Source organism: Strongylocentrotus purpuratus, unplaced genomic scaffold, assembly GCF_000002235.5.
Source record: "Strongylocentrotus purpuratus isolate Spur 01 unplaced genomic scaffold, Spur_5.0 spur5_scaffold_3, whole genome shotgun sequence".
Classification (NCBI taxonomy): domain Eukaryota; kingdom Metazoa; phylum Echinodermata; class Echinoidea; order Camarodonta; family Strongylocentrotidae; genus Strongylocentrotus; species Strongylocentrotus purpuratus.
In genome coordinates, this window is record NW_022145609.1 from 34711673 (window position 1) to 34734550 (window position 22878).

At 41.4% G+C, this 22878-nt stretch overlaps 1 protein-coding gene across 2 annotated transcripts in view; it reads right to left on the reverse strand.

Moving 5' to 3' along the window:
* Positions 1–12042: 12042 nt before the first annotated feature.
* Positions 12043–22878, reverse strand: part of LOC578365 (oxysterol-binding protein-related protein 9) — a 71026-nt gene continuing 60190 nt past the window's right edge. For both annotated transcript variants that reach the window (XM_030996325.1, XM_030996326.1), the window contains 6 exons: positions 18491–18601; positions 17279–17483; positions 15995–16073; positions 15525–15616; positions 14829–14964; positions 12043–13960 (listed from right to left, as the gene is read on the reverse strand). In XM_030996325.1, the coding sequence (XP_030852185.1) occupies positions 13694–13960; positions 14829–14964; positions 15525–15616; positions 15995–16073; positions 17279–17483; positions 18491–18601 (890 nt within the window). In that variant the 3' untranslated portion in view covers positions 12043–13693. The remainder of the gene's footprint in view (positions 13961–14828; positions 14965–15524; positions 15617–15994; positions 16074–17278; positions 17484–18490; positions 18602–22878) is intronic.

The following is a 22878-nucleotide window of genomic DNA, read 5'->3' on the forward strand; positions in this document are numbered from 1 at the left end:
GCATCTCCTCACTCAATCCACTCATCTCCTCACTTAATCCACTCATCTCCTCACTCAATACACTCATCTCCTCACTCAATCCACTCATCTCCTCACTCAATCCATTCATCTCCTCACTCAATCCATTCATCTCACTCAATCCATTCATCTCCTCACTCAATCCACTCATCTCCTCACTCAATCCACGCATCTCCTCACTCAATCCACTCATCTCCTCACTCAATCCACTCATCTCCTCACTCAATCTCCTCACTCAATCAACTCATCTCATCACTCAATCCATTCATCTCACCATTGGATGGCATGATCACAAATTAACCACTGCCTAATAATCACCTAATGAAATGCATGAATATCAATCAACAACTTGCTATAATTTGGTAAGACTTCCAGGGGATATACTATAGAGTATTGATATTGCCTTTGAGTAAATTATTGAAACACTTTGTGATAAAGTTCATTAAATATTGTAACGAAATCGTTATTTACATTACCTAGCCCTTAGAGGGCGTTAGTTATTGTAATTGTTTATTGTTATTGTAGATGTCGCTATGGTTACGTCGCGCACTGCGATGCGCGTACGTGGGGTTAATCTTGTGGGCAGTCTGTGTTGAGCTGCCGTAGAAGGAAGTTGTGCCTTAATTTGTTTGGAAGTTCAGATTATTAAAGTTCTTGGAAACATTACTTGATCTGTAAGTGCATATTATTTCCTGTGTTGGTAACTTAATTTAGTTAAGTGATTGTAAGCTGATCTGAGAGTGTCTGTTGCACAATATATTTTTGTGAGAACGTCGAGTACAGAGAAAGAGCGGGTTCTGACTGAAGAAGTGACGCTACCCAGAGAGTGAGAGACCCGTTTTCGTTACATTGGTGGCTAGCGGTGGGATTAAAACAGACACGAGACACGGTACTCGATCAGCATACGGCAGAGCTGATTATCAAAAATAAGGTTAATCGAGCATTAGCTCGACACGGCAACTCCTCACCGGCTTCAACACGGTGGTCTATAGCACCTCACCGCTACAACACGGCAGTCTATAGCACCTCACTGCTTCAACACAGTGGTCTATAGCACCTCACCGCTTCAACACAGCGCTCTATAGCACCTCACCGCTACAACACGGCGGTCCATAGCGCCTCACCGCTTCAACACAGCGTTCTGTAGCACCTCACAGGCTCACCGCTACAACACGGCAGTCTATAGCACCTCACTGCTTCAACACAGTTGTCTATAGCACCTCACCGCTTCAACACAGCGCTCTATAGCACCTCACCGCTACAACACGGCGGTCTATAGCACCTCACCGCTACAACACGGCAGTCTATAGCACCTCACCGCTACAACACGGCGGTCTATAGCACCTCACTGCTTCAACACGGTGGTCTATAGCGCCTCACCGCTTCAACACAGCGTTCTATAGCACCTCACCGCTACAACACAGCGTTCTATAGCACCTCACTGCTTCAACACAGTGGTCTATAGCGCCTCACCGCTACAACACAGCGCTCTATAGCACCTCACTGCTACAACATAGGGCTGATAGCGCCTCATCGCTTCAACACATCACTCTGTGGCGCCTCCACACAACAACGACGCAGAAAGCATCAGTGTTTGGAAGAAACATTGTGGTATGGCTTCTCAGAGACTGACTATAGAGGACGAGGTAGAAGTCCTTGCAGCAGAAGTGCAGCGAGGCGACGAAGATCTACGTCGGTCCAAGACAGAGATTCAGTCATTATTAGAACAGAATGAGCTTCTCAGACTGCAGGTAAGAAGGCTGCATATCGATCAGTCTCCTGTAAGTTTCCCTAACCAGTCCCAGAGTGGAACGCCACCCACTGCTGGTAGACGGGAACATGAGTCAACGGAGACTCATGCGACCACAATGAATGATAACTTGCTGGTCAATCCCAAGGGACCTGAATCACCAATGCATGGATGCCTAGAGGATCAAACGCAAGTGAAGGTGGCACACGAGCAGACTGCAGCTGCTGAGGCGAAGGGACTTCATGCTGCACAGTGGTCTCCAAGTAAAACATCAACAGCCGTTCGTCGGGCAGATGGGCTACGAACAGGCTTCTTACATAGGCAAGATTTGGATGCTTCAGATGTTCTTGCATCAATTCCTCACTACCAGCGACACAGGAGCGAAGTTCCAGGGGTACGGTCACCTGTTACACTGTCTAAGCCAAATGTATCGCCCGACAAATTCGATGGGAGGACACCTTGGAGGGATTACCTCAGCCATTTTGAAGCCTGCAAGGTCGCCAATAACTGGGGTGATGACCATGCAAAGGTTTTCCTAGCAGCAAGTCTGAGGGGATCAGCACTGAAGATCTTGGGCAGCAAGGCAGCTGACACTTCTCGGATCGCATACCAAGACCTGGTAGTTCTTCTAGAGAAGAGATTTGGCCCAGGCCAGTTGGCAGAGAACTTCCTCCTTGAACTGCGTTACAGACGCCAAGGGCCCAGAGAGACCCTCCAGGAACTGGGTCAGGCCATACGGGAGTTATCCATGTTGGCATACCCGGAACTTACTGAAGAAGCCCAGGATCGGTTGGCAAGGACACACTTTGCAGAGGCGATTGAGGACCAATCCATCAGGGAAGGGGTCTTTCGATCTAAGCCAACAACTATGGATGAAGCCATCCAGGCGGCCTTGGCAACTGATAATTTTTTCAGACTCGAGGAACAACGGTCTGGCAGGAGGCAGAAGCAGGCAAGGGCCGTTGACACTGATTCAGCAGCTACGATCAATGAAATCTGGAGAGAGCTGAAGAGAATAGATGAGAGAATCGCCAAACAGGAACGACCCATCAAGTCAGAAGAATTCAGACGGGAGAGACCCAACTCGTACAGGCGGAGAACACCAACAGCCACAGATGAATGCTACGAGTGTCATGAGAAGGGGCATTTTAGGCGTAACTGCCCTCACGCAAGAGAATACAGGAGGCCTTCGGGAAACGAGGCTCAGCCAACCCAGAGGCCCGAGGGGAGGCTGGACGGACACCAGGGCATGTAACTGACACACCTCCATCTCCTCGAGAATATCCTTCAAGGAATTACATATCTGATAAAGCACGACGTGGTCTTTTTGCTGAGGTGGAGATAAGGGGAATCAAAGCAAGGTTGTTGGTAGATTCAGGTGCCACCGATACCATTTTATCTTCATCCGTGTACTATCGGATACATTCAACTAATAGGCCAGACTTGACAGAAGTGGGAGTTCGCAATGCAGATGGCAGTAGCATGGAAACGCTAGGTAGTGCATGGTTGGAGCTTGGTGTAGGAACATGCATCTTTCCACTAGAAGTAGTCTTCGGCAATACCGACCAGGTAGACGGGCTACTTGGGCTGGACTTCATGGAACCAAATGGGTGTATTATCGATCTGAAGACAAAGGAACTGCGGCTCAAGGGAGAGAGAATCAAATGTACGGATGCACGAGGAGTTTCATTTAGCTCCAGAGTATTGATAGGGGCAACTACAAGGGTGCCACCAGGTCATGAGGTTATTGTTCCAGGCTACACGACAGGGCTGCAAGATGGGACAGGTCTAGGTCTCATTGAACCTGCGGAGAGTAGCGAGCTCCTGAACAAAGGCATCATCGTTGCACGGGTAGTTGTAGAAAGGACGGAAACAACCCTCCCTGTTCGAGTCTTCAACCCAGGAAAGAAGGCATGCGTAATTCGCAGAGGTACACTTGCCGGCCATCTAACACCCATCAGCGGGGAGGACATTGAAGAAATTCCAGGCCAACCTTTACCAACAACCGATAATCATACAGTCCCAGACCATCTCGTAGATCTCTTTGGAAGAAGCAAGAGAGGGATAGACAAGGTCTTCCATGACAGAATTGCCAAGCTATTGTGCGAGAACCAAGACATTTTCGCAATTTCGGACTCAGACATTGGAAAGACTGGCCTTGTCAAACATCACATCAACACAGGGGATAGTCTTCCAATCAGACAAAGGCCCCGTAGGTTTCCACCCAAGGAGCAGGAAGAGATTGATCGTCAAATCCAAGACATGCTTGAACATGACAGAATAGAGCCCTCAGACAGCCCTTGGTCATCCAATGTTGTTCTCGTAAAGAAAAAAGACGGGTCAAAAAGGTTTTGCGTGGATTATCGTCGTCTGAATCACTTGACAATCAAGGACAGCTACCCAATTCCTCGCATTGATGATTCGCTGGACGCACTTGGAGGTGCAAAATGGTTTTCTACTTTGGACTTGGCCTCAGGATATTGGCAGGTCGAGCTAGATGAAGAAGCCAAAAAGAAATCAGCTTTCGTTGTTCGAGGAGGGCTATACAGCTGGAAAGTGATGCCCTTCGGGCTATGCAACGCCCCATCCACCTTTGAGAGGCTGATGGAGCAGGTCCTGTCCGGACTGCATTGGGAAGTACTCTTGGTTTACTTGGACGATGTCATTGTATTCGCGAAAACAATCGACGAAGAACTGACTAGACTGGGGATGGTCTTCCAACGTCTTCGGAAAGCAGGATTGAAGCTCAAAGCAAAGAAATGTCACCTATTTCGGGAGAGTGTCTTGTATCTGGGACATGTAGTGTCCAGGGAAGGAGTGTCCACAGACCCAGAAAAGATAAGAGCTGTCAAGGAGTGGCCAACCCCTACTAGTGTAAAGGACGTCCAGAGTTTCTTAGGACTGGCCTCGTACTATAGGAGGTTTATTGAAGGATTTGCCAATATCGCCCGGCCACTACATCGGCTAACCGAGAAAGCCCACACCTTCGTATGGACTGAGGAATGTGAAGATGCCTTCCAGGAACTCAAGAAGCGGCTGTACCAATCGCCTATCTTAGCATACCCAGACCCAGAACAGGATTATATCCTGGATACGGATGCTAGTAATGAGGGGATAGGGGCTGTCCTATCTCAAGTGGTAGATGGAAAGGAACGAGTCATATCATATGCTAGCAGAGCTCTGAACAAAGCAGAGAAGAACTATTGCGTTACCAGAAAGGAGTTGCTCGCCGTCGTAGAATTTTTGAAGAAATTCCGACAGTACTTGTATGGGCAGAAGACTACGGTCAGGACGGACCACGGAGCATTGCGATGGCTTCTGAATTTCAAAGATCCGCAAGGGCAGATGGCCCGCTGGCTTCAAGTGATAGCTGAGTATGATATCGAAATCATACACCGAGCTGGTCGCTCGCATGCCAATGCAGATAGTTTGTCAAGACGGCCTTGTCCCCAGTGTAAACGGGATGTTGAGGAGTCTGCAGGCTTCGAAGTCCAAGCAGGACCTGGAAATGGCCGTGCAGAGGTAAATGCGGTTACCCTAGCACCAAGTATCACCAATGCACACCTGAACCAAGAACAAACTGAAGATTCATCAATCAAGTGGATCTTGAACGGCAAACAACAATCAACAGACAGGCCTGAATGGTCTTCAATGGCATCAAAGTCTAGTGTCGAAAAGTCTTACTGGAGAATGTGGGATCAACTAGCTGTCAAGCAAGGAGTTCTTCACCGAAAGTGGGAATGTGATCAAGGTCAGAAGATCACTTGGCATGTTGTCCTCCCAACCAAACTTCGGTCAGAAGTCGTGAAAGAGTTGCATGGTGGGAAGTCCAGCGGACATCTAGGGATGAACAAAACCATAGCCAAAGTTCGCATGAGATTCTACTGGTACGGAATGGATGCAGACATACGGTCCGTAGTTCGACAATGCAACGTCTGTGCCTCCAAGAAGTCACCAGCTAAGAAACGGAGGGCCCCCTTGCAACAAGATACGGTAGGAATGCCGATGGAGCGTGTCGCCATGGACGTAGTTGGACCGCTACCCGAGACGGAGAGAGGGAACAAGTACATTCTGGTTGTAGGGGACTATTTTAGCAAGTGGATGGAGGCCTACCCAATACCAGATCAAACCGCTGTAACGGTTGCAGACAAGTTTGTAAACGAGTTTGTTTGTAGGTTTGGTGTTCCTGAAGTATTGCATTCGGATCAGGGCCGGAATTTCGAGTCTCGCGTCTTTAAGGAAATGTGCGGCATCCTTGGCATTCACAAGACACGCACCACCCCATACAACCCAAAGTCCGATGGACTCATTGAACGGTTTAATGGCACTCTGCTCAACATGATCTCAATGATGATTGAACCCCATAAGCGACAACGAGATTGGGACGAGAAGTTGGCGATCGCAGTGTTTGCCTACCGTAGTGCTCCCCAAGACTCCACAAGGGAGACACCTAATATGCTGATGTTAGGGCGGGAAGTGCATTTGCCAATAGACCTGACCACAGAGGCTCTAGAGGACCCCGAGGAGCATGATGTTGTGACAGACTACGCATACACCTTGAGGCAACGCATGCGGGAAGCTCACGAAAGGGCCCGTAAGAACTGCACTGAAAGTGCTAGGCGGCAGAAAAAGGATTATGACTCCAAGGCAGGGGGTAGTCCTTTGGCAGTGGGCGACTTTGTGTGGCTCTACAACAAGGCAAAGACCAAAGGCTTGTCCCCGAAGCTCCAGAGGAGGTGGGAGGGCCCTTACTTGTTAATTCGGCAATTGTCAGATGTTACTTGCCGAATACAGGCGAAGAGAAATGGAAAGATGAAGGTGGTCCATGTTGACAGGTTGAAGCCGTACAAGGGGGAACCTCTTCAATCCTGGTTAGAAGCAAGTGAAAGCAGGGACGCTCACGGAAATGAGCAGGAGGCTCCTAGCCAACTGACACAGCATATGGACATCGAGGACTTGAACAGGGAAGATTCCCAGCCTGTCACACCCCCTGTTCCGGCACCACGAAAAGTTCCGGTCCCACCCCCTAGAAGAAATCCGTCAAGGAAAAGAAACGAGCCTATCCGCTACAGTTATTAATTAGATAGTTAACCCATTGCAACTATATTATCTGTGATGAATGATAATCCAGATGATCTCGATTTTGTGTTAACCTGATGTCCTCTGTGTCGATTCTCTTACAGTAAGCCAGTATGCGACATTCCAGGGGGAACGTGAAGTGCTATTCTTGCGGTCATTACTTCTCCCACAAGAGAAGTTTGGAGAGACACATTCAAGAGAGACATCGAAGAAGGGAGGAACACAAATGCAGAGGGTGCGACAAGTCTTTTTTTAGGAAGGACAACCTGACGAGGCACGTACAGAGTCGACACGAGGGGAAGACAACAGAAGACAAGCGGCAAGACGCGCCTGTAGCAGCAGGTGAGCTGAGTATTCATGCTTCGAAGGAAACACTCTCTTCAGAGAACGGGAATGCATCGAGGCCGACCGGTAAAGATCTCAGCATGCTGTTAAAGGAGAGGGAAAGTGAGACCTCGTCGGTATCGTCAGAATCAGAAGCTGAGGTGGAGGACTGCCCAACCCCAACGTTTCGGAAGATCCAGATGGGAAGGCCAATGCAGGGGTTGGATCTGCGACGCACTCTTCCGGGCACCCCTCTGCAGGTAGAAGAGAGGTCTTCCTCAACACAGTTCTCGGGGGGCAAGAAGCTCTTTCAGGAGGAAAAGGTACGAGAGTACAGCGTGGTTTTCCTGCATGGGTGTGAGAAGGAAAGTTCGCCGGCGCCTACAAAGTTGCATCACCTCGCATCGGATCAGTCGCTAGGTTCTCCGATGTCCGTACAGGAGCTGGAAAGGGCCCTGGTCGGCCGGGTTAACAGCATTACTGAAGTCACCACAAGACGATCTTTTTGTGACGGGATTCTGGTAGTGGAGGAAGAGATCAGGACCAATTACAGTATTAACTTGAAGGCTGGAGCAATCTTACCAGAAGTTTAACTCATACATGTATATCAATTCAGCTATCATTAATATTGCAATTACTTGGAAACCTGTTTTCTTGTATGTATTTTATGCTGCAATTGAAGTTCATGGCGGAACTCATTTATATTCCTCTTATAGTGATTAAATTTTCCTTACATGTAACTATTGATGTTGTTGTTGTTTTTAGTTTTCACGGCGCTATCATTGAAAATATGAATATTTACGCCAGAATGAATTCCTATGATCTATTCCACCAAAGATGATAATGCGTGTGTATATATTACTTGTACATAATTCTTACCTCATGTTTAACTGCAGGCTTATTCGAGGATAGTGGTACTGCGTACATACTGATAGTACAGGTTGAAATAGTTTAAATTTGGAAAGGACTTGATCTTTTCCCACTCTTGTTCTTGTACAATTATATGTAATTATTGCTATACGTGAAAGTATTCCAGCGGATTTTTCGGCCTTTAATTGCAAAAATGTATTTATAGATGTTGTTCGCAGGACAGAATGATTAATTGAAATAAATGTATAAAAGTTTTATCTATGTAATTTTGCCTCATTCTTGCCAAAAGCATGTATTAAGACGATTTTGTGTTTTTGGTCAGAGGACTGCCCAGACTTGGGGCGGGGTAGTGTAACGAAATCGTTATTTACATTACCTAGCCCTTAGAGGGCGTTAGTTATTGTAATTGTTTATTGTTATTGTAGATGTCGCTATGGTTACGTCGCGCACTGCGATGCGCGTACGTGGGGTTAATCTTGTGGGCAGTCTGTGTTGAGCTGCCGTAGAAGGAAGTTGTGCCTTAATTTGTTTGGAAGTTCAGATTATTAAAGTTCTTGGAAACATTACTTGATCTGTAAGTGCATATTATTTCCTGTGTTGGTAACTTAATTTAGTTAAGTGATTGTAAGCTGATCTGAGAGTGTCTGTTGCACAATATATTTTTGTGAGAACGTCGAGTACAGAGAAAGAGCGGGTTCTGACTGAAGAAGTGACGCTACCCAGAGAGTGAGAGACCCGTTTTCGTTACAATATCAATCAGTTACCACAGGTTAAGAATCAATATTTTTTGCATATAAATTCATATTTATTCAATATTTTTTCATATTCCTATCATATTATTTGAATAACATATACATGTACCTATACAAACCCAGTCAGCCTCCAATTTCATCTAGACAATGATCCTGAATTGTCTTTCTCTTCATACATGTATATCTTTACCTCATTTATAATACATTATATTTGTATTGCAATACAGAGAGGAAAGCAACAACACGCAAGCCATCCAAACTTTCAATAGAATTCTGGGCCCAGCAAGACAACATGTAAGAATTCTCCCTCTTCTGTGGGCAGTCAATTTCACTAAAGAATTTCAACCCTGTACCACATATTTATTTAAAAATAGGATTGAACCAAAAACAGATACAGATTTAGGTTTTAAATTTACTCATATTAAAGATATTCAAAGCTAAATTTAGCAATGAAAATGGAATTGAATTATTTTATAAAAAACAAGTCTTGAAAAAGCTCATCTTCAATTTCATCTTCATGATAAGCTGCAAAGCCTTTTGAGATTACAAGAATAATAAGAAAAAATTATTATGACCTGGTGGCACAGGAAAAATTGAAATATAAAGGTTGTTGCAGCAACTCATGACAGTCTATAAATGCATTCTGTATGGTGAAAGCAAGTTACACAACTATCAAGGTATTCTTTCATACTAACCAACATATTCATTCATTTTGATGGCAATATTAAACTTTATCTGCATCACATGATTTGAGCTTGGGCTCAGTTTTCTAAATATTGACATGATAATAGTATGTAAAAAAAAAAAAAACATGAATAAACAGTATCACATTTCATTATAAGACCTATTAGAACATCCATGAATGGTAAATCAAGGATGGAATATATTCATGATTCATGAAATTGAAAAGATACTTTAGTATGACCTTTGACAATACATTCTTGGGAAGAGCTTCTATTCATAATAATGTCATTACTGCTATAACAACGATAATATGCCAGGGTTTGAAGGGCTATCTTCAGCTGTTGACATGCATGCCCTATAATATCTGTTTTCATACTTGAGTCGTATCAACGATACCAACACCAGACTGCAAAAACATTAATTTCATTACCTCTATATCCTAATTAAGATATGACACAAAAAAACCCCGGCACAGCGGTTTGTTTATATGGACGAATACGCTTCACATTTCTGTAGACACAGCGGAGCTCACTGAATATGTGCAGGATCGTTGTTGCATGCAGTTGCAATACATTCAAATAATAATAAAATTTATGTGCTTGGTAATGCATGGGACCCAAAGCCTAGGACTTGCCCCTTGATATTTGAATACACCGACTGACAGTCATTACTGATCTCATGTTGCATGATGAAATCACATTTGAGATCAAATTGTTACACATTTCTTCAGAGCCTGTGAATGGATTTCAAAAAATGAATGACACTGAACTGATATAGACCAACAGGGTAATATTGAATTGATAATAACCACTGCCAAAAAAAAGCTGCATGAAATGTTAACATGAGTAAGCATAAAGCCCAAGTATTCTCAATCAAAATAATATAGTTTCATGAGAGTCAAGGATTCTACATTTTAGTACTTGGAAAGTACATTCATGCTTGCTGAAATTATTCATGTTTTAGGAAAATTGTTTCTTTGTAAACTTTACATGCGTATATCTTTCTTCTGGGCATTATGCTTCTCCAAAAAGAGGAGATACATGTAGAATTACATATTTCAGGTGACATTTCGTTATATTATATGACCTATATGTGCTATTGGTCAAAATGCTGTCACTAACCATCACTACAAGGATGAGAAGGGTGAACTACATGTCAACATCACGCTCCCAATAAGACACACCAGCTCATAGCCTTCGCTTGACAACTTACAAATATAATTTAATTATTCCCAATAAAATCCATGCTCTCATCTACCGAAAAACATTTTACAGTGGCTGCCTCAAAGACATAGAAATACATCCCTCTTTCCACCGTCACCAGAAAATTAACCCGTCTTGCCTATTTCAAAAGATCCCTTATTAAAACTACCGGTAAACATTCATTGATTTCAAATATTGATTTAGTTTGTATCATTGCATATAAATGGAAGTTTAGATTGAACAAGGTTCCCCTCTTAAAAACATTTGAAGTAACAATTATCATCGATTTTAAAATGGTAAATTACAGCCCTACTTTCACATTTGAAGAGCTCTCCGAATACCGGTACTGCTGAGATTTGTGACGTCGCGCAAGGAATAAAAGTAGCATTAAAGCAGTTGATGTCCCATAACAATGCACACTCTTTCAGTGCCTGTTTTGTCATCTCCTCTTCACTTAGTTCTTAATTCGCCAACTTCATTCTAACTGTTTGATCCGTTGCCTCACTCTTAATTTAGGATATGGTTTTATTTCAGTAAAAAATGCAGCGTTTTATGACAACAAAGGATTTAGTCGTAGCTTCACTATGGATTTTAAGAAAGACGCCATTGTACATTTAGCTGCATACACCATGCCATGTTTCAATCAGGAACAAACACTGTCCTTTCTATTACTCGACAGGTTTTTCATTCAAAAGTAGGCTGATATCCAATGGTTTCTTGAATCGATCAATTAACCTTGACCCGAGTGTCTCTAAGCAAAAGATTAAAATCATCAGTACCATATATCAGCATCACTTCCCTTTTAAAATGGTGTGAAATACGTTCGTGTTTAAAATCAATCAAAATATGTTCATTCGTTAAAGATACTATGTCCCTTTTGCAGCCAACTTCAAATTCTTTGCAGGAATTATGAATATGTCATGTATGCCCTATCTGTGAAATTTAAACATTAGCAGTGTCCTTATATTCAAATTATGCAAGGAAACCCGTTTACTTGCTAGACTTTACTGTCAGACACTATTGAGTGACTGCATGACTGGCTTTTTTTCTTCATCTTTGGTAATAACATACATTAAATGAGCTGTAAAGGGTACATGAGCATTTGTCTACATCAATAACCCACTTTTTGTAATGGCCAAAATCAAACTGATTGAATCTTTGCGCAGCATAAAACGTACGATCATTTGGTACAATGCATGGTTTGGAAAATCAGACTATTACTTACTGGCTCTATAGCTCCTAAGTCGATTTGACAACTAATAGTCGTTATTTTCCCATTTTCAAGCCCCCCTTTTTTTAGTTCTAAATTAGTATTGTCTTTCAAATACAGTTGGAATTTAACCTTTTCATTTTTTTTGCCTGCAAATGGGACATAGTACCTTCAAAGGATATGATCTGCTTATGTAGGATTAGACCCCAATTTGACGTCATCCACACATTCCTAAATTTTCTGGCGGTGCACGTGTATATCCCAGATCCTGAGAGGTACTTTTATTTGTGTTAATTTGTTTAATTATTCACAGTTAATTTCAAAGTTTGATACCACTGTCATCTGTAAGCTTCCTGGTTTTCTAGTGATACATTATTTGTCATATTTGTGACTTTCTTACAATGTCTACCGGTACTTTAAACCCTACTTCTTCCCAGTAACTTACTGTAATTTACCTATTTTTACGAGTCTATGTATTTCATGTTTCTCTTCACATTCTGTAATTCTATAAGCGCTAGTGGTAAAAATTTGTTAGCAAACCTAAATGACCGTCTTTATCATCATTATTATCATCATTATTCGGCACAAATAAAACACATATTATCTTACAACAACACAAATGATGTTGTTAAAATAAAATTGAGAATGGAGAGAATGAACGACAGATATGAAATCAAAATAAACATATACAAAACTACATGGCCTTTCTGGAACCAGAAGATAAGACTTTCTTTCAAGAGAATTTAAAGTTCCAGCATGTCATGGCAATTTCATATATATATATTATCTTTCATCTGTACAACTTTACAATATTGATATGTTTCATTTATACTGCTGTAATATATAAAATGACTGAAGTTCTTAAGGCCACTACACTTACATGTAACAGAGTTTGACTGCTAAAAACAGAGAAACGGAATGCATTGATACTTACTGTGACAAGTCAGAATATACTTACCTGATCACAATAAAATAATATAAAACTGAAACAATAACTCTCACAGTACCTAACAACCATTACAAAACTTGCATCATTTATCATTATATCAATTAGGATACCAGATTTACTTACAAAGTATCGAAATGAATAGTGTATTAATTAAGAAGATTCAATCTTATGGCTACCCAGAGTAATGTATCCGCAAGTTTTATCATACATTAACTATAAGATTTGTCCATGACCTAGCATAACTATTGCATACATGTTACCAGGACTGTTCCTTTATCTTTAGAGGGGTGAATTACAAGTACGTCAAAGACAATCCTGCCATTTCGGCTCCGGGATACCCCTCTTCAAATGGTACAGTCTAAAGTACCTCACACTGTCATACCAGAGGGACATGTACATACTACACTGTACGTACATATAAACAAACCTTATAAAGCAATACATATTAATGACTCTCGTGATAAGTTCATATTATGCGCTCCTTTGATATTGACACAATACCATAGGTCCCATGAGTAACAATCCAGATCATCCGTCTTGCATTAATACCATAGGTCCGTCCCATGAGTAACAATCCAGATCATCCGTCTTGCATTAATACCATAGGTCCGTCCCATGAGTAACAATCCAGATCATCCGTCTTGCATTTCAAGAGAGGAGGATGATGGTGATAACAGCCATGCATATTGCAACCACTGAAACCCCCTTCGCTTTAAATGGGACTGATCTTAGTGAAAAGGACGATGCATCAAGCAGACCATTCCATTATTCTTACAAGGGTATCCTCATATCACTTGAGGGAGGTAAAATGTCTATAGTTCAAAGTTGACCCATCATTAAAAAAACTTGAAGCTTTCATTGTAATAGATCCTGGGTTTCCTGAGAAGCTGCTTTCTGAGGGCTGGAAGCGGTGGCAGAGACCTGGGAAGGGGCCAAGGAGGGGCTAGAATGACCCGTTGATGCTGTATCGATACCATTCTGATGGTTGCTTAGCTTACCCTTGGTGGTAGGGGTGTGCTGAGGGGACGGGGTGGCGTTCTTTGCACTCCTGGCTTTTTGGGCCTGAACTCTCTTCAAGAGCGGATTGTCATAGATCCAACATTCACCATCTTCATGGAAAAACTACAGATTTGTAGAAAAAGAAAAGAAAAAGAAAACATCATTCATGGATGATAATACCAAGAAGACAAGAATAAAAAGAAATAGTGTGCTACAGTCATTATGCAAGAGGCAAATGCATGTACAGTCCATTATTAAATTGTTCTTAATACTATAATGATACATTTCAACTTGTGCTATTGTCAAAGTTATTACAACAGTTTATGATTATATATTTTCAAAAGTTTTCTCTATTTGTACATTCAAGCCAATCATGGCAATTGACCACATTGTGTGGTTTGTCTTAATTAGAAAGCCTGTTGACCTCAGACTCTGCAGAAAAAATGAGCTAATCAAAGCACACTTTATTTTGTCTTGTTAACATTCCCAGTTATAAATTTTAGAAGAACCATTATTCATTGTTTCAGTCAAAAACTGGATGAACCTACATGAATATTCATAGAAGCTAATGTCGGCCGCCAAAGCTGCCAAGTAAAAAGGGCAAGTTTAGTGAAGAATAGTTGAAATAGATTTTATCTCCATTTATTAGATGTAAATCTTAGATATTTAGCAAAGATCTTGTCCCTCTAAAATTGCATGACCCCCTCCCCCCCCCCCCCCCCCCCCTCCAGTGGTTTCCGTCTTTGAAGAGCTTCAGTCATGATCATTTTGAGAAAATGATGTTGTGAATGAATTAAACATTTATAATCTACAGATGTAATGTTGTATTTAAAAATTTCAACACATAAGGACCTTGATGCCATTTGATCAACAAGGTACTTCATGACATGAAAGGGTAACTTCTTAATACTGAACGCAAAAATATAAGAACACAGACAAAATGGGAGAAAAATAAAGCCCTGATAGCCTTTATGACTGAAGTTGTTCTTACTTTGGTATCCCACTTGGTTCCTTCTGCTAATCTCTCCTTAGCCTCTCTTCTCTGCCTTTCTTCCAAGAAATGCTTGGCATCTGTAGCTGCTTCAATTTCCTGTGTCTTGAGATTGCTTGTTACATCTTTCCACAGTCTACCAAACAGAAGTGAATGTAAGAGGGTTGCTTATTGAGCATGGGCTGGAACAGTATCAAGTGGCCCTTTTTTTTTCCAATTAATTTTGTATTGATTTAATACCAGTAGCATTTATATGAAACCAGAGTAGAATTAGATGATATACTAGCTATCATACATGTATGAAGGCTCTGAAATCATTTTTTTTTTCACATGGAAGACTAAACCATCGAAAAATTATCAATATCAACATTACTCAGGCTATTAATTTTAATAAATTTCAAGCAATTAGAATGTATTTTAAAATAAGGTAAAAAAATAAATGAAAAATTAAATTAAAGGGTTAAATGATAAGACGAGATATTAGGAGTTTACAGCATATATAAGAAATGAAAGATGCGGGGAAAAACTGAAATGAAGTTAAAGTAAAAAAAGTGGCAGAAAAGAGAAAAGGATATCAAACATGAGAGACAAACTGTAAATATCAAGATGAAAATGAAAAGGAAAGAAAAACACCATTAAGATCAGTATACGTGTAGGAAGAGAAATGAAAGAATGAAACAACAAGAAACTGCTTACTTTCTTGATTCATAAGGATCTTGATTGTCAACAGGTCGCACTCTTTTTCTGTTCACCTTCATCTCTTTGGTATCCACAAACACAATAGGTTCCTAAAACATGAATAATGACAAATAATTACATCTACACTGAAATTACAATCACATTAAAATTTGTCACCTCCAACCACACCACCACCCTTTTCACCCCATCCACCCAACAACTACTACTACCACATACTCACATAAAACCTACCAGCTCCATTGCCACTTGCATTATCACAACCACCATCATCACCGCCACCAATATCACCATCACCCACCTACCTAACCAACCATCCAACACAAACTACATGTACTCATACCACCATTACACCCAACCGCTCAGCACTTTCATACATTGTATGTAATGTACCACAACCACCACCAACCACCCATCCAACACTCACTATCAACATCACCACCACCACTACAAGATTTGAAGGTACTTACCCCTGACGCTCCTTTGGTAGTCATTACACCATTCCACTCCCCTTCCACTGTGACGAAAGGCTTGTAATCTGATACATGCCTGTTGGTCAAGAAAACATAGAAAAGGGTGATACCCTTCTCAAAGAAAATGGTGATACCCGTCTCAAAGCAAACCAAGCAGTGAATATAACATAGTTTTTACAAGAACATGAAAAAACTTTAGACATACATGTATATGGACTATAAATCTTTATATACTTCACTTTAGAAATCCAGCAAAATCAGAAATCCATTCCCATAAAGAAACGTAAAATGCCATAACCGGTTAATAGTCCAAGAGTGAGATCCCTCAAAGTTACCATGAAAATAGTAAATGTTGCTGCGATACCCATTGGTTTACGTGTAAAAATTTTCTTTGTGGAATGCGCATTGGTGTACGTAGTAAAATGTTCTTTGTGGAATGCGCAGCGCGGCTACCATACAGTTTTTGTGCAATTAATTTGATTGCTACATTTGCACACAGTGCAGACGACCGCCGATCTCGATTGTAGGCCTGGATCTACATGTAATGACGAGATGATGCCCCCTTGGAAATATGGAGATAAATCTGCTCTTTCATGTGACACCTCGTTTTTTTAGTATCACCTTCAGGATCACAAGCACTAAAGGTTTGAATCTCCATTTGTAAATATTTGTTTAAACCAGTAATGCACGTAGACTGCATAGGGATATATGCATGCAATCTCAATGGGAAGGATTTTAGCCCACAAAATCAAATGAGCCTAGAGACCTGCAAGTTATAAACACAGACCTTGATAGCATAAACAAACTTGATTACCATGATTACATATTCTATGACCCTTTTTTCGGTATATAAAAGAGATAATGACTGCTTTAATATTCCACAGCAGTCATTATCTCTATTACAAATTTCAAATAGCAACTTGTTCCTTAAGATTAAGTTCTTATTACATCAAGACTTATATCAATTGTTGGGCAGGAAAAAAAAATTGTTTCCTTCTATCATCAATAGTGATCTGTCAAAATGACACATTTGTTTACCCCTATCAACTAAAAACAAAATGTCTCTTCAAGTTCTGCATTTTTTGGTCAAATGCTTTATTTCACTGTAGCCTTCTGCCCTATAGTCTCCAAATACTTCCTGCATAAAAAATATCTAAAACATCTAATAGGCAAACAGAAAATTGGGACTGTATAGCATCCTCCTACATTATACCAAAATAATACAACTTGTCATGGTAGAGTTTGTTGAAGATCAAGAGCACAACATATAGCCATACTCACTTTATTTCTGCAACAACACGATGCTTCTTGCCACCGTAGAAAGGCTTGGTTTGAAACGAGACCAGCGCAGAGTAGCCTGTCTTGGCGCAGTTGATGTTACACTTGCCCCCAAGCTCAAACCATGGTATCGTAAGGATGGAGCGACCATAGCCATTAGGGAATGTCATGATATACTCCTCCTCATGCTTCAGGTCTGAGCAACATGCTGATGGTAGATAACATTTATATCAATAATGTGAACTGAGAAGACATTATACAGTAGGCTGGCGGGTGCACCATGCGAGAGAGAGAGGGTTGAGGGTCGAAGTTTCGAACACGACGGATAGTCAACCTGTTCGAAACGTCGAGCCACTCATCCTCTCCAAGCGCTATAGTTCTCCTTAGAAATATAAGCTAAGAAAGATAACAAACAGTCCTTTTCAGGACTACACACCCCCAAGAAAGATTACCGAGTCAGAGTCCTTTCCAGGACTCCTCAACCCTCTTTCTCTCCCATGGTGCACCCGCAAGCCTACTGTATATCTACATCACCATGCAAGCCGACACTTACAAGCAGCATGAGAACACATTATAAATCAGTTGCTAGGCATACTATTACAATAGCAATGAGAACTAAGAGAGATGTATCTTTAAAATATGATAAAACTACATCATCTGACATCGCACTTCCTATCAAAATAGTCAACTGATTGATGAAAGCAACTATTAGCAATATATTCTATTTTAATTTCCTTATGCTTAGAGATTTCAGTGGTAAGTAATATATAATATATAAGTAACGCTTTTATTATCATTATTATTATCATTATTATGTTACCGTTTCTAAGGAAAAGACAGCCCTTAGCAACTAAACTTGCAATTATAACTCATTTCAAAATGTTGACTCTGGAGCAGTATAACTTTTTTTTAAAGAAAAGCAGTGAACTTACAATTTGGATATATTATTAACCATATTGGTTGGCAATTTTCTAGAAATTTTTAAGTCATTTGTGATCATAATTTTAAAATTATGGAGAAATAGGTATTTTAGGCACGATTCATATTTTAACACAGAGTTAATGCCCTTATGGCTCTGACCAGGCCAAATAATCCAGAACTTTTGCTATTCCAAATGCTTGAACATGTAGTGATTTCTACATTTTCCAACCCCTGCACTATTCCAGATAACCCCTACCTCAATCATCATTATAACCTATCTGTAGATGGACGTACCTTGGCCAACCATCTCAACACCTATTGACAAGCCTAGAAACTTGGACTTGGTCCATATATGACCACTGATGGACATTTGTTTGTCAGGACACTCAGCATAGAAGGCAGAAACTAAAGAAAAATAGAGAGGAGAAATTGAATTAAGGTTCTAGTTAACATTCTTCATAATTTCATATCATCTGCCAATAGCCAGATAGGGTGAAGTCTACTTCTACTTCTCTCTAAGTACTTCTAATTCCCTTCTGACTACAAGCAGATGATGTAATTGCTTCACTGTGAGCTTATCTGTATAAGATTTTCATTTCTGTATTGTGCAAAGTCAAAACTATTAATGGAGCATATTACAAAGTATACAACTTTATCTCAAATCCTAAATCTACATATAAAATACTTGTAGCTTGGAAAAGTGAATGGGTTTGTTGCTTCATAAGTTTTCTTTCAAAATGTATGTGCTTTTCACTTTCAATTCGCCATTAGAATTATTGGATGAACTATCACCTACCAAGGCGCTTATCCATTTATTCAATAAGGATAATAATTAGCACCGTAAAAATTAAGACAATATTAGACTTGAAATAAAAAACAAGCAAAATACTACAATACATGTACCGTATTTTCCGGCATAAAGGCTGCAGTATTTTCGGAAGAGAAAATATCAAAAAGTCTGGGTGCGGCCTATGCGCAACAACAGTAAAAAATCCTCGGTCAAAACAGCCCGTATTAATAATAATAATAGTAATAATAATAATGCAACATGTCTGTCAAAAATGACACTCCAGGCGCAGCTGTGTGGAAATTGTATAATTATATTCGTACATATGGTACTACCAGTTAATGTACAATGGTACAGGGCATTTCTAGAATAACTCCACACATCTTACCGACAGTTTTATGTTGCATTGTTGACATGTAGACGAAAATAAACTTCATAACTTATTTTTCAAGCAAAATCTACCGGTAGATCTACATGTATATCTAAGTTTGCGCCATTGCATCGGTAAAAGTAGGGACCGTTACGGAGATACTGTGCATCCGGACGAAGTCTGCACCAAGTCTATCCATTTCAGGCAATTTTGCATTTAATATATCGTGGTAGGGGTATATATACATGTAGGATACCAAATCTGCCTGCGATATAGTACTAGCCTCAAAATCGATGAAGATTTGCTAAATTACGATTTTTTAGGTAAACATGACAGGAGGGTCTTGCAGAAAGCAGAACGCCGCCCTTCCATAAAGTGGCCGAAAATGACAAATATATCTGAATGGACTAACTTTGATGAAGATGCTGCATATAATGTGAACATGTTAATGCATGGTACTGTTGAGATGAAGTTGAGCACGTATGAGAAGTTTGTTCATGCTATAGCAGTCCAGCATTTCGGTGCTAAGGACGTGCATATTCACAAAGAACCTTACTTAAATAGGAGGAAGCGTCGCCTCGAGGAACTTCGCAAGCAACGTAGGGATCTACGTAAACGACTTCGTGATGCGCCTGATGATCAGAAAGAGGGTCTGACAGTTATTGGAGATCAGATACACAATGAGGTTTTGATTTTAACGAGGAAGGAGAGATCAGCAAAGAAGAGGAGGGAGAGAAAGAGGACAAGGAGCAGATTCATGCAAGACCCTTTCAAAACTGCTAAGAGTCTACTTGAACCAGTCTCGAAGTCAGAGCTAAATTGTTCAAAGGATGAGTTGGATAGACATCTTCAGCAAACATACTCAGCTACTTCAAATGAGGAGTTTGAACCTTGGCAGGACAACATTCCCCCAGATCTACCGTCCGAGCCTTTTGATGATGCGCTACCAGCTTTTCAGGAGCTCAAGAATGTTCTTCACAAGACCAGGAACGCCTCTTCTCCCGGACAAAATGGGATTCCCTATAAGATGTACAAGAAATGCCCGCGACTTCTTAAGATTATTTGGAAGCTTATGTTGGTTGTTTGGAGAACCAAATATATTCCCGTACAGTGGAGAGTTGCCAAAGGGGTATATATTCCGAAGTCAGCCACCCCAAATGAGAAGACAATTACAGATTTTCGCCCTATTGCCTTATTGAATGTTGAGGCAAAGATGTTCTTCGCCATTCCTGCAAAATGTCTGGAAACCTACATGCGAAAGAACGGTTATCTCGATACTACAGTACAGAAGGGAGGTGTAGGAGGTCATCCTGGCGTATGGGAGCATGTTGCTACGCTTTGGGAAGTTATCAAGGATGCAAAAACTTCTCAAAAGAACTTGGTTGCAATATGGCTGGATCTCGCCAATGCTTTTGGATCAGTTCCTCATGCAGCTATTGCTTTCGCGTTGAAATGGTACCATCTGCCGGAGTCCTTAGTTTCACTGATTAACAATTACTATGTTGGGCTTTACGCTAGATTTTCTGTCAAGGACTGGAACTCAGAATGGCAGAAATTTTCAGTAGGAATTTTCATGGGGTGCACCCTTTCACCAATTCTTTTCGTCATCACTTTCAATCTCTTGAACGATTTTCTAAAGTCGACGCCCGCAAAGCAATATCATCTGAAGAAAAGGGACTTCAATGTTCCTGTGATGATGGAGTATATGGATGATATAACTATCGTTACTGCTTCGGTTGAAAGTGCTGGTTCTATACTTTCCAAAGTGAATGACTTCATGGATTGGAGCAAGATGAGGATTAAGCCAGTGAAGTCGCGTTCCTTAGTAGTGCATGGAGGCAAAGTAAAACATATCGAGCCATTCGCCGTCGACGGCCAGACGATACCCGGAGTACATAATAAGCCGGTGAAGTTTCTAGGACGTCTGATTGATGGGAACCTTAAAGACAATGTTGCTCGTCAGGACATGATGGTCTCGCTTGGGAGATGGCTACATACTATCGACAAGTGTGTTTTGACTGGCGTCATGAAGTGCTGGATATATCAATACCTAATTGTACCAAGAATGCAGTGGAAACTTATGATATATGATGTACCAGTCTCACAGGTAGAGAAGATGGAAACTCTTGTCTCAAAGAAGCTACGTCGCTGGCTGGGAGCAAGCAAGAACTTAACAAATATAGCACTCTACTGCCATCAGACAAAGTTGCGTCTCCAGTTAGAAGGACTCACGACTACAATGAAGAAGACTGTGGTGAATGCGGCACTCCAGTTGCGACACAGCAAAGACAATGTTGTCACAAGTATCAGGCCACAGTCTCGTCATGGTCACAAGTGGGATGCTGAGAAGGCAATATCTAGAGCGGAGGACAGTTTGCGGATGGAGGACATTGTAAGAGGTCAGGTTGGACGACGAGGGTTGGGGGCTGGTCAATTTCGTAAACCTGTAAGGAAGCTCACTCAACGTGAAGTAAGAACAGAAATTAGCGAACTAGTCGTCAAGGAACATGATAATTTGAATTTTGTAAGAGCTGTACAGATGCCAATTCAAGGAGCTTGGTCGTCATGGGAAGGAGTGCAGCAAAAGAAGCTGTCCTGGAGGAATATGTTTGATACCAGCCCTAAATTGCTGCAGTTCATGATTGGTTCAACATACGACACTGTAGCATCACCAGCAAACCTAAAGCGGTGGGGATTAAGTGAAGACGATGCTTGCAAGCTTTGTCAACAGAAAGCAACGACTACTCATATTCTTGCTGGCTGCCCGATAGGTCTCCAACAAGGCCGGTACACTTGGCGTCACAACCGTGTGCTGGGTATGCTTTGAAGACGAGGTTATCAGAACACAATCAAAAGCCGACCCAAACACAAGCATCCTTTATCCATTTCGTCAGGGAAGGAGAGGCTACAAACGTTTCAGGCAAAAGGTCTACAGGAAGGCAGAGGACTTGCCTTGATGGAGCTAGCGATTGGAACATTCGAATCGACTTGGGGGAGAAGTTGATTTTTCCTCCAGCCATTGTCGTGACAAACCTACGGCCTGATGTCGTAATTTGGTCCCCTACTTCAAAGAGGGCAATTCTTCTGGAGCTGACGGTACCTCATGAGGCAAATATGCAGCGAGCTCACGAGAGGAAGAGCAGGAAATACGAAGAGCTGCTCCTAGAGGCTGAGCAGAACGGTTGGAGAATTGAACTTTGGCCAATAGAAATAGGTTGTCGCGGTTTCTCCAACAACACACTTCTCCGGGCTCTCGGTCAAATTGGTGTGGGCGCAAGGCTGAGAAACAAGATAGTGTCACTTTCTTGCTCATGCGCAGTAAAGGCGTCATTTCATCTCTGGCTAAGGAAGGATGAGCGAGAGTGGACACGCCCTATATCTACTTAATCAGACATGACAACGCGTCGTTGCTACATATGCACAGCATCACAAGCTGCGCAGTTTTGAAGCAACAACATAGACGCATTATTCAAGAAACAGGTTAGTTTGAAATCCGTCTGGCCAGATGCAGACCACCTTATGTGT